The sequence below is a fragment of the Artemia franciscana genome, chromosome 17, assembly GCF_032884065.1.
Source record: "Artemia franciscana chromosome 17, ASM3288406v1, whole genome shotgun sequence".
Classification (NCBI taxonomy): Eukaryota; Metazoa; Arthropoda; class Branchiopoda; order Anostraca; family Artemiidae; genus Artemia; species Artemia franciscana.
This window is the reverse complement of record NC_088879.1, coordinates 29,404,673-29,417,368: the sequence shown is the minus strand read 5'-3', so window position 1 is coordinate 29,417,368 and position 12,696 is coordinate 29,404,673. Positions and strand designations below refer to the sequence as shown.

General features: G+C 34.5%; 1 protein-coding gene across 1 annotated transcript in view; it reads right to left on the bottom strand.

Annotated features, from left to right (window-relative positions):
• Window positions 1-12,696, bottom strand: part of LOC136037533 (sucrase-isomaltase, intestinal-like) — a 215,458-nt gene that overhangs the window by 160,821 nt on the left and 41,941 nt on the right. The window contains exons 8-11 of the mRNA XM_065720255.1: window positions 8,891-9,022; window positions 3,829-3,939; window positions 2,871-2,987; window positions 1,012-1,096 (exon numbers count right to left, since the gene is read on the bottom strand). Of these exons, the coding sequence (XP_065576327.1) occupies window positions 1,012-1,096; window positions 2,871-2,987; window positions 3,829-3,939; window positions 8,891-9,022 (445 nt within the window). The remainder of the gene's footprint in view (window positions 1-1,011; window positions 1,097-2,870; window positions 2,988-3,828; window positions 3,940-8,890; window positions 9,023-12,696) is intronic.

The window sequence follows — 12,696 nt, the reverse complement described above, 5'->3', positions numbered from 1 at the left end:
TTCGCTATTCCGACTGCAAAAAATCCTTGTGAATCAGCTGAGTTCATTTAGAGTCCTCCTAGTGCCTTTAGGCGGATGTGGGAATTGCCATTTAAAAATCTTACTGAATTAGCTAACTTATTTAAAAGCTCCCGAGCGCCCTACTCAGAATTTGACAATCCGTGATAAGCAGCATTGGCGATAAAAGGATTTTTTAGATGACTTTTAGAATTAGCGCGGGAAAAGTTGTTAGGCCTATGTTAGCCTTAAGAACGACTACTAAAACAAGAGGACAATTGGAACGGAATAAAAAGTTTTTCTCACAATATCTCAAGAATAAAGAGCTAACTCCTTTACATTCGATTTTAAAAAATTGAAATGCAATTGAAATGTTTCAAAAAAAGTCACTTACATACTGTTGAAATTAGCAAATAAACTGTCTAGTGAGAAAAATTTACATTTGTATATGATTGGGATATTATAACTATTTTGAAGATTAGTCTGAATAATGAGCTGGTATTTAAAGACCAATTTATGGAAATTTTAAAAAACATCCTAAAACGTTGAAAAGAGGACGTTGAATCGACACTAAAACTATACTATTTGAATCCTCAATGCTGAAACCCCATACAGAAAACTTACAGCCCCTAGGCTTGAACAAACAGAAAAAAAATTTTGGCTTGGGTATACATATATAAATATGTGTCCTGTTTTCCATTTTTCTGTTCATAGCTAGTGGGGAACTGAAACATCATAGAGCTTGAGCCATTCCAAAGAAAATTGCTATATATCTAGCGCCCTTTGTAATTAATAAAACAGTGCGTACAGAGCCAGGGCTAAAGAGGGGATATAAGCTGGATTCAAGAACTGATTTCTGTTCGTTTCATGTTTGTATGTCGCTTTTTACTATCGTTAATAGAATCGTGCTCCTTTATTATTTAATGTAAGAAAAATCCCAAGTTATTTCGTAAAAAAATTCTCGTTGATTTTGCACAAAAGTTGTCCTGGTTTTAATAATAAATAGATACTTACGAGGCTTATATGGTGGGAAATTTATGGAATTTTCACTGCATCCGTTGACATCACCATTCACAAAATTTGCTGGTTCGTTCATGTCCTGTAAATTTATAGGAAATTTGTTTAGATTTTATGGAGAAACGTTGAGCTTAGTCATACAAACTAGTTAACAAGTTTCTTAGAATAAAAAGAGTTTAGTCCACATCTTTAGAAGTAGATATATGAAGTTACTATTTTTTTCAAGGGAACTTACAGGGAGGGAAGGGACCTTGAAGGCCGAAAGTTTGCAAAGTCTGCAAAACTGTTTGTATTAAAAAAACATAAAATGCATTTACTGAAACATTTTGGATCTTCCTCAATGTTGACCCCCCCCCCAACCACAGAAAATTTTATGGGATCAACCGACCTTCTGCGAACATCCTCTAATATTGTCATTTCTTCACTTACCAATTATGCAATATTTGATAGATATTACAGGTAGGAAGACACCTGGTGCTTTGGTTTGGACGGGGATGGGGCATGATTATGGGAAAAAATCCGACACTAGAAACTATTCTTTTCGGGTTTATTTTCAGCAAATTTCATAATTTAAAAGAGCCCGTCTTTATGGAATGTTTCATGTTTCTAGAGAAGATTCTAAAATGGGATTTTGCTACGTTTCTTTTTCTTTTACTTGGCTAAAGGGCTTTGTAAAACCTTTTTATTGCTACTTGGTATTTTGTGATAATGACAATATGTAAAACTCCAACAATACTAGCTTTGATAAGTTTTCATATTAGAAAATAAGTGTTCTTGAAATTTTGAAGAATGTTGTTAAAAATCGGCTGTTTCTGAACGCCTTTCTGTCCAGGTCTTTGCAAGACCTTTTTATATCTACTTGCTGTTTCATGTAAGTGAAAATATTTAACACTAAGTCCTGCTGTCGCTGGCTATTTGGTTTGACCGGGGGTCACTGACTTGACTCTGTAAGCTCAGCCAAAGACGACCTAGCTCAAAATGGGTACCTGGAGAAATCTAAAAAAGATAAACAGGAACGGTGTATAAAAGCACACGATGACTTACCCTTATCCCCCCTTACACTTCCTTGTTGAAGGGCCATAAAAAGGAGATCAGCACCACTGGTATAGATTATAAAACTCAGCTCCGTATTCTTTACTGTGTTTTATATTAATAAACAAGACTTTCAATATAAAGTTTTAAACAAATCCTGTATAATTTAAGCTTCCTTTTTAATTTTAAAAAAGCTAACTTGTTATCGCAAACATAATTCTGCAATACTTTTTTCCCAGCAATTCTTTTTTTTTTGTGACAAAAAAATTCATATCTGACTTATTGAAAATTTCTGTCTACCTTTGTTAAAATCTTATTTCTTTGATTTTTGTTTATTCAATGAAAAAAAAAGTAGAAAAAGATTAGAGTACCAAGAAGAGAGAAATAAAGTTTTTTTTTAATTCCTTAAGTGGAGACAAGAAAAGCCATATATGTCTCAAAAATTAGAAAAAAAATCGAGAATCAGTTTCTTAATAAAAAAAAACTCCATATAAGACTAGTGCATTATTTTGTAATAGCGATATCAAATTAAAGGAAAAAAGATGCTCGGGTGAGAAATTACGAAAAAGTAACTTAAGAACGTAAGGAACAAAATAGCATAAGAAGATCTAATTTAATTTGAAAGTTAAATTATAAATGTTATATTCAACAGATTCTTATGGTTTGAAGCTCTACGAATAAAAGCACTCTAACATTTTACTTGTTAGTTTCGATCGTTTATTTGCGTGATTCGACTGGGCAACACAGATGAAATTATTATACTTTCCTGAAAACCTCATAATTTTGAAACAGACAATAACAAATCTTAGAAGGAAAATACTTACAATCCAAAGTGCGTCCCACTCCAAAAGGTTTCTGAACTCCACGATCTGTTGTTCCCAGTAAATTTTTGCGTTAGGGCTGGAATAATCTACAAAGTAAGTAGGATCTTCAGGCCACACCTGTAAAATTGTACATTGAGTTTTTATAGCTTAATGTGTGAATCTCTAAGCATTAGAAAATATAAAATCGAGCCCCAAGGTCAAGTCCATTCAAAAGGCGATTGTTGGCTTTATGTTTACTATTTACTTACCATTGCTGGTTCTAAATTTATTATTTATCTACCATCTATGGTTTACACAAAAAATATTTAGAATTTAAAAGGATTAGAAAGTGCGGGTAAGGTGGAATGAAAAGATATACGATTTATTTTGTATTAGTAGTTCCCGGAAGATGTAAAAAGAGAGTCTGAATAGATTGGGAAGGGAGAGGAGCTTGTGTAGTAGTGTTGGTCTTAGGTGACTTGACTCTGCAGTATGTTGTTAGTAGTAGCAACAACAGCAGTAGTAGTAGGATCATACAAGGTTTAAGTAAAAATTAGTCAGGAGCATACGTAAGTATTTATTTCAACCAGACCAATTTTCAAGGAGATAGATATTGAGAACTGTACACAGACGAAAATTACGCGTAAAACAATGAAAAAGACAAGAACTAAAATATTGTGCGAGTAACGCTTGCCTCTTCCATCCTACCTTAAGAATACTTTTTGCTCATTTTTATATACTGTTATGATTTTGTTTATTTATGAATAACTGCATAAGGCTTTTCCACAGGATTTCTACTTAGTCATTAATTTTACTGTGAATGGCTCTCAAAACATAAAGTATAGTAAAACTGGGAACTAAACTGCATATGAAATCCTCGCAGAAATCCAGTTTGCTTAAAATACGACCAAATGAAGAAAAAAAATTCTTCGTCAAATAAACAGTAAATTAGTCTTATCCAGTAGTAAATCTTACTCACAAATCCGACAGATGGTGTTCCGTCCGGTCGTTTCATCCATACGTCGAGTCTATTTCCTTCATCATAAGCCGGATATGTTCCCTCAGGCTCACCAGTTGAGATACATGGATCCTTGAAAAAAAAAGAATAAAATGAACATTGACATAAATATTGTCAGAATAAATATGTCAGAAATAAAAAATTATAAATAAATATGTCAGAAATAAAAAATTATAGATAAATATCGTTGCATGATTAAAATTGAAATAGGGCTATATTCTTCCCCATAATCAGCGATTTTCAACATATTTCAAGGATAGGAAAGGATCAATACCTAATACATTCACAGCTGCAAGCAGAAAGTATGAACCCCTCGCTGAATGGATGAACATGTTATTAAGTTTTGGAAAGCTGCGTTTAGCTTTTCTAGGGCCGAAAAAAACAGTTTTTGTTTGTGTTTGATCCAAAGGCAACTGTGTGTGATCCGAACTGGAAATTTATAGTCTGTGTCAGATATCGTTGTATCTGTATAGTCTGTGAACGCTGGCTGAGTGTATTAATTTGTAACTTTCAGGAAACAACCAGGGAGATGATCAATAGACCAAAAAGGCAGTATTTGTATGCTACTACTGCTAAAACTACTTCTGCTTTTACTTCCGCCATAAGTATTACTACTACCAATGCTATCAGCAAAAATACTACTTCTATAGCGAGTACTAATAATGCTGAGGATATTGAAGAAAAAATCTAAGAAAACGTGGAAGGGAAATTTGAACTAAATCAAAACATACTATGTGCATACAGATTGATGCTATGGATGAATCAGCTTTATTTTTGAAACGCCCTAATTGTATCAGGGGGAAACTTCAGGGGTATCATGAGTGGGATATTCAGTTGACCAAACGGTAAAACTTACCTGCTGCTAGTACTATTAATACTACTGGTATTACTGTTAATACTTTTAATAATAGTGCACTACTACTGCTACTACTGTTCCTACAACTACAGATTGTCAAAAGGGCGTATCTCAAGAATGGATTTGGGTATTAAGATTGAACTTTCAGAGAGTACATAAATGGGAATAAAAATTGACAAAAAGGTAATATATGCATCTCATTACTAACACTGCTACCACTGCTACTTTTAATAATGCTATAACTGCTACTACACTACTCCAACTACTACTTCAATTGCAACAACTTGCAAGGCTTAGAGTAATAAGATGAAAAGGGGATCAAAAGCGCTTAACAGCAATATTTTTAGAACGGATTACCGTGTCAAGGTGAAACTTCCGGGGTATCCTGAAAGGGATGTTCAACTGAGCAAAAGGCAATATGTACATGCTACTACCGCTGTTAATGCTGTTACTACCACTACTAATACAACACTAACACTGCAACTACTTCTTCTACTACCACCACAGCTACTGTGATACTAGTGCTGTTAAGGCTAACCCTATGAAGGTAAAATTTTAGAGAATATTGATGAAAAATTCGGACTAAAGAAAGACACTATATGCATTTAGTTTGTCAAAAGAGTATATCTTAAGAATTGATTTGTGTATACTACTGCTTTACTACTACTCCACTAATTACATACTACTAAAAATACTACTACCCCTTCTGCATTTACTAGTTCTATTAGTTCTATTACTATTGCTCCAACTAATACTTCTGTTGCAACTACTTTTAAGACTAACAGGATTAATATGAACTAATTTCAAGGTGTATATAACTACTCAGGTTACCAAAAGGACATATTGACAATGTCATATCAATTGGTAATTGTAATAACTTGGGTACTAATACTGCTGCAGTAACTATTATTACAACTATACCAAGGTAAATGAAGGTGAAATTCTCAAAAGAATTCTAAGGGGAGGGTAAACTGCATAACAACACGCCATCTGTGTGCAGATTGTCAATAAGGCATGTCAACAATATATTAGGAACATTTTTGTGTGTGAATTTGAAATTTAAAAAGCTTGTTAGGGGAAAGGGGCTGTTCAACTAACCAAAAATTATTTACATCGGAATACTACTGCTTCAACAACAACAACTATTACTACTACTACTACTGCTACTACTACTACTACTACTACTACTACTACTACTACTACTACTACTACTACTACTACTACTACTACTACTACTACTACTACTAAAGCTAATGCTATTATTATTAATGTTACTGCTGCTGCTACTTTTTCTACTACTGTAACTGTTGGTGCTACTATTACTACTACTAAAGCTAAGGTATTACAATGTAATTTTGGATAATATAGAAACTGAATGAACTAAATCGAAACACATTATACTCACTTAGTTTGTCAAAGGGACTTATTAGCAATGTTGTACGAACGGTTGATAGTATTTAGATGAAAATATCATTGTGTTTGAAGGAGATGTTGAAAAAAAAACAAAGGTGCTGCGTAAATACTGCTACTAATGCTACAGCTGTAATACAATTGTTGCTACTACACAAGCTAAAAGTATTAAGCTAAAGCTTTCAAGGAATATTTAGAGGGATGTTGAACTAATTGGAAACGAACTATGATCACGTAGATTGTAAAAATGATGACAAAACAATTGATTTAGAATTACCCTGAAAACACTAGGCGTGTACTTTTAATCTACTTAAACAATTACTGTAGCTAAAGACATTAAAGTCATTAAGTTAAAACTCTTAGGGGACGTTTAGGGGGAGTTTCAGTTAGATAAAAAAAAACAATATGCATGCAGGCATTAAAAGAGCATACAAGCAATGTCACAGTCAGCGCTGCTCTATCATAGCTGATAATATCAAAGATATAAATAACAATGAAGACCACACTGCCTTTCCATATCAAACAAGCACAACTTAGAAACAATAGGGAAATTTTTCCAAGACAGAGGAATTCAAATCAATGGATATTTCGGCCCTATCTCCAAGGGCCATCTTCAGCACAAAACCAGAAAAAGAATATAAGTAAAAGCTCACATTAAAATGTGAAAATTGAAAATATAAATGTTTCTAAAACCTTATTAAAAGAGCCCTAAAAGCCTCAAAATTGGTTCCTGATAAATTTAAAAAATATTAAATATTATTAAAAAAAAACAGGTTACTTGCCTTCAGTTATCTTTATTTTTATATTTTTTCATTTTTTGTCCGTGAAACGGATACAGACTTAAAATTCTATAATTGGGCTATAAAGCATCATTGGGTACACCTCGTTCAGGAAATAGGCACGATTTGTCTCAAAGGTTTGGTAGCTCCTCGTACTTGCGACAATCGAGGACCGCAAAGCTATTCCATCCAACTATTAAACATAAAAAACGGTTTTTTTTAATGAAAATAAGGAGCAAAATTAAAACTTAAAATAAACAAAAATTGTTCCGTATATGAGAGGTCTATCCCTTTTCACACCCCCACACTCTTTATTCTAATTTTTTGTGCATTAAAAAAGTTTCTTATTCCAAATAAATGGCTCTTGTGATTTGGGAGTCTTTCTTAAGGCTTTGGGACAAATAGTCAAACATTAGTTTAAAGAATGAGTGGAGGAGGAGCGGACAGCCCCCTCCTCATATGTGGAACGATTTCTGTCTTTTTTTATTGTTGTTTTTTAAAATTTTAATTTAGCTAAAAAAAATTTTGAGACCACACTGGATAAGAATGACAGGATGAGAAAAAACTCGAAACAAAGAAAAACGAAGATATTTCCAGCCTGTGAAGAAGAAAATAATCAGTTAATCGATATCATATTTTTTATTCATTTGCCCTTTCACTGTTGCATGGAAAGGCTCTTTCTTTTGTTTTAATGGTTATTCTTTAAGGTTTGTTTTATTTATTTTAGTGGTCCTGTTTTGTAAATGCCAGGAAATTTGTGCTATTAAATCTTTGACTGCTCTCAAATCATGCCGGGAGCTCCCCCCCCCCGTCCATAGAAAATTATCACGGGCGATCCTTCCCCGTGAAAGTTTCTCACGTGGACAAATCCCCTCAGACAATTCCCTCCCGCTAAAAATTTCTCCCACACAATTCCCCTGGGATAAATTCTCAACAATTTAAATTGAGCTGTCAAGGAGAAAGTAAGACAAATAAAATGAATTCCAGAATTTGATCCAGGAAAATTCTCCCGTGTAAAATTTACCTTTGAAAAATTTCCCCATGGAGTGTCTCCTCTCCGTGGTAAATGCTTATGCTGAAAATTCCCTAAGAAAATCTCCTTATGTTTTCAAATAACAAATACTATACGGAAGCATTGGCCAAATTGCATAGCCTGCAATCCTTCTTCTAGGGGTCCTCCGGGCACTGCTTACAGTCCACCCTCCGGACAATGAATAGATTGTTATCACAACCGCAATTTATTAAGTTTTGGCTATTATCAGGCCAAATCGCTCTTAACCTAAAATTGCCTATTGTGAACTCTTTGATTTATAGTTTTGCACTAAAGTTTAGATCAATATGTAAATCATACTACTACTACTAACAACTCACCACAGCACAAAGTTGCTTGAGGCCAACACAGCTACGCACGCTTCTCCTTCATCTCAATCTATTCAAAGCTTCTCTCCCTCTTTACAACCTCCCAAGTTTCCCATTTCCTTTAAATTTTTCTTCTTGACATCCTTCCACCCCAATCAAGGACGACCTGCTTGTTTAGCCATCAGAAAATCAGGAAATTACTCGATTGTATGAAGATACTGACCGGAATAAACACTTACTGTTAAGCAGATGTTTAAATTACCGAAAACTTGACACTCCAAGAACCCATTTGTTTTGGCAACCATTTCTGTATTAATTTGAAATTCTTCAAAAATTTTAAAATCTGGGTTTAATATTCCAAAATGTGTCCTTTGGCTACTGTCATCTATTTATCTTAAAATAGTGTCATTTTTTTTCTTACTCGTGCTACCATTCACTTTATTGACTGATGCTACAACACTGATATTCTTTCTTTTTTCATTCTTAAGATAAAATTACCTTAGAAATATAGAAATATAGCATGCATTGTATAAACCTCTTCTTAGATTTTTTTACTTGTTCTGAATTTTTGTCATGCAATAAAACTATATTGAAGTCTACTGAAAATTAAAAGCCTTACCAATATTGTGGCAAACTTCAGCCCTCTTGATTTAATTTCTTTTACGTAGTCTGGCAAGTCTGGGAAGTTTGTTGGACTGATTGTAAAGTCCAACGCCCTGTCCATAATATCAATATCGCCATACTGTACATCCTTTAAAATACAAAAAATTAATTATCAACTGAATAGATCAGTTTTAACTAAAGTTCCAATGGAAGTGAAAAGATTTGTAGATTTTAGTGGAGAAGATCAATTAGCACCGGGCAATAGGTCTGAAAAAATTTCACCTGCTCCAAATTTTCCAATTCAAACTTAACTAATTTAACTCATTTCGAATTTCGTTCCAGTGATTATCAATTTTTTGGCATTATTTAGCTTATTCTCAGCTTAGAGTTAGACTTAACACAATTTTATAGCTTCTGAAATCTTGCTAGAGGTAAGAGTCTTAATATTCTAAGGCCCAGTATCAAAAGAACACAGCCCCTTATCAAAGGAACTATCAGCAGTTGAAGTGTGTATACGTTACGGAAAATCAAGAGGAAAGACACACGCGGCTAAAAGGCAAGCAACACCAAGCATCTGAGAGAGTCAAAATAGAAATGAAGAGCAAAGATGGGGGCGGTTAGGAGATCAGCGGCGTCGTAATCTTCGACACCGACAACGTGTGGCACCAAGCCAAGCATATACATACGAACAGGCCATAAACCCAGATAATGTTACATAAAAGTCATTGGGATCCATCAACATTGCTTATATTCACTCTGGAGTCCTCCATTTTCTTGAAGAAAGAGTAGCAAACAAAGGTAATTCCTTTGGATATTCCTGCTTGCATGGTTTAATTGCATTTTCACCAACAAAAATTCCAAATGAATTGGTTTGCCTTTTTTTAAGACGTCCCCTGCTCTCTGACGAGGCTTATAAATGTTTTTGAAACTTAAACTCGTGTTTTTCTCTAGCTTCATTCAAGGTAAGAGATGATCGCACCATAAAAAGTCGTAATATATTTAGTTTAAAGGAGCTGAACTAATTTATCACAAAATCAATTTTGGCACATCCATCACAAACTACTGAAGGTGAAATTGAGCCACCTTCATGTGGCCAAATGCACTTTCTAGGCCCCAATGAAGCTGTGGAGGAACACCTCGCACACCTTTTAATTACAGGATCTCTCGTAATCTAATGAATGTATTGGAAGAAATATTACGAGACACAAACGACTATGCCAAAAGTTACGGGAAAATGCGTGAAATGCAGAAAGATGTAAATCAGCTTGATACTTCAGTGAGACAAGAGGCTCCGAACAGGCAGCTCCTTTACTGTGCCAGATGGTGTTGACCATAGACGGTTCAATACATAGTTGGAAGTGGCAGCATATGTGTATACGATTGAATTTCAAAAACGTGGACTACCTCGTATGCATTTGCTATTGATCATGAACCTTCAGGACCTAATCCATAATCGAGTTGAAAATGATCTTATTTCAGCCGGAATTCCAAATTCCAGCAGTACATTATTAAGAGAATTAGTCTTAAAGTCGATGATTCATAATCCTTATGGAGGCTTAAATCCACATGCAAGTTCCATGATCAGTAAAAATGGAAAATTCCACTGCCGCTTCGGTTTTCCACAGCAAAACGATTCAGACACATCTCTAGCCGATATTGAAAAATATCGGCCGATGATAGACCGATATTTTTCATATGAATCCAATGTTGACCATAGACGGTTCAATACATATTTGGAAGTGGCAGCATATGTGTTTACGATTGAATTTCAAAAACGTGGACTACCTCGTATGCATTTGCTATTGATCATGAACCTTCAGGACCAAATCCATAATCGAGTTAAAAATGAACTTATTTCAGCCGAAATTCCAAATTCCAGCAGTGCATTATTAAGAGAACTAGTCTTAAAGTCGATGATTCATAATCCCTATGGAAGCTTAAATCCACATGCAAGTTCCATGATCAGTAAAAATGGAAAATTCCACTCCCGCTTCGGTTTTCCACAGCAAAACGATTCAGACACATCTCTAGCCGATATTGAAAAACCCAAGTATTAGTTTCGCTATAATCGAGAAATAGACTAAATGAATAAAGAAGAATTTTCACATGACCGTGTTGTTTATCAAAAAGATTCCAATAAACACCAAATTAGTCCTGATAATCGTCATTTCACAACACATAATCCTTATAGGATTAAAAGACTTATTGTCTCATAAATGTCGAATATACTGGAAAAATGGATCTGGTAAAGTATCTATACAAATACATCTACAAGGGACACGATTATGCTTTAACAAAGATTGTTGAAAATAGCTGGTGCATAGTTTACAATGAAACAAAAACCTATGTGGATGGACGCTGCATTACACCAACTGAAGCCTGCTGGCGAATATTTTGTTGCGATATCCAAAGAAAGAGCCATGTCGTTCAACGTTCAATTGTTCATTTGCCTGGAAATTATCTGATGCAAAATATCAGCCGAGCCCAAGAAGATTTGGTAGATATTTGATAACAAAACTCAATGTTGGAAGCGTATTTTCGACGCCAAAAGCATTAAACAAATGGAAAACTTGGAATTACTCTTTTATTTGGAAATGCCTGAACAGTACAATTGGAATGGAAATACCAGTACTTGGGAGCAAAGAATCCGGTGATCTCGCGTCATCGGGCAAATTCACAACGCAAGTTTTATGGCTAATCCTGTACAACCTCGTACTAGAAAATGGAAATCTTCCTAACTAATAAAATTGCGTTACCAGTCGCAATTTAATTGAGGAAGTACTTGGAGAATGTTTGTCTAAGCAAAGTATACATTTAATGCAGGATCGAACTCTTTTAGCTTCAAATCAACAAAGAAGTTAGTAAATAAATCCAAAAATAGTTGATCACCTTCCAGGAGAATACAAACCGTATAAAAGTCACAATTTTGTAAAAGATAAAGAAAGGAGGAATTGATTTTACTTCAGAATTCCTCAATTCAATTGAAACAACAGATTTACCACCACATGACTTAAAAATAAAGAAAAATACGATATTTATGCTTTTGCTTAGCTTAGATCTTTCAAAAAGGATGTGTAATAGGATCTGCCTTATTGTTACTGAATTATGCAACAACATAATTAAGGCAAATATGATTACTGAAGAAAATCAGGAAATGAAGTTCACACATCCCGAGTCACAATGGACTCCAGTAAAGTTCAACTTGGATGTACAGCTCAACGGCATATATTCCCACTTCGACCCGCTTCTGCCATGACTGTAACATAAGTCACAAGAGCAACCTTTCAAATCTGATGGGGTCGACTTCAGTTTTGATGGGGTCGACTTCAAATCTGATGGGGTCGACATCTGATGGGGTCGACTTCAGATTACTTCAGTTTTTAATTGTGGATAAAAGTCTGGTACCCTAGATTCACGACATACTTGTACTTCGGTTTTACCAGTCCTGCTACTTCGGTTTTTTCTAAAATTTTACCTACTTCAATCAGTAGGTAGAAAGTACAGGTGCTAGAAAAAAAAGGGGGAACGCAATTTATAGAGTAACGTACACAAATACATTAAAAAATTTCCGTAAACTGTTCTGTAAACCAGAATCAAACGACCGTGATCTGTAAACCAGAATCAAGCTTCGCAAAAAAAATTCAAAACGATGTGAACACTATAATTATAGGTGACAAAATGCTCATATGATTTGTAATAAAATTCACATAAAAGAACATGTTCAAGCTCTTGGGCCAAAAATTAAAATATTTTGTTCTTCAGTATTTGAAATTTTAAAGGTAGAGGCACATAGTTGTTTTAGAATCCAAAGATAGATGCAAT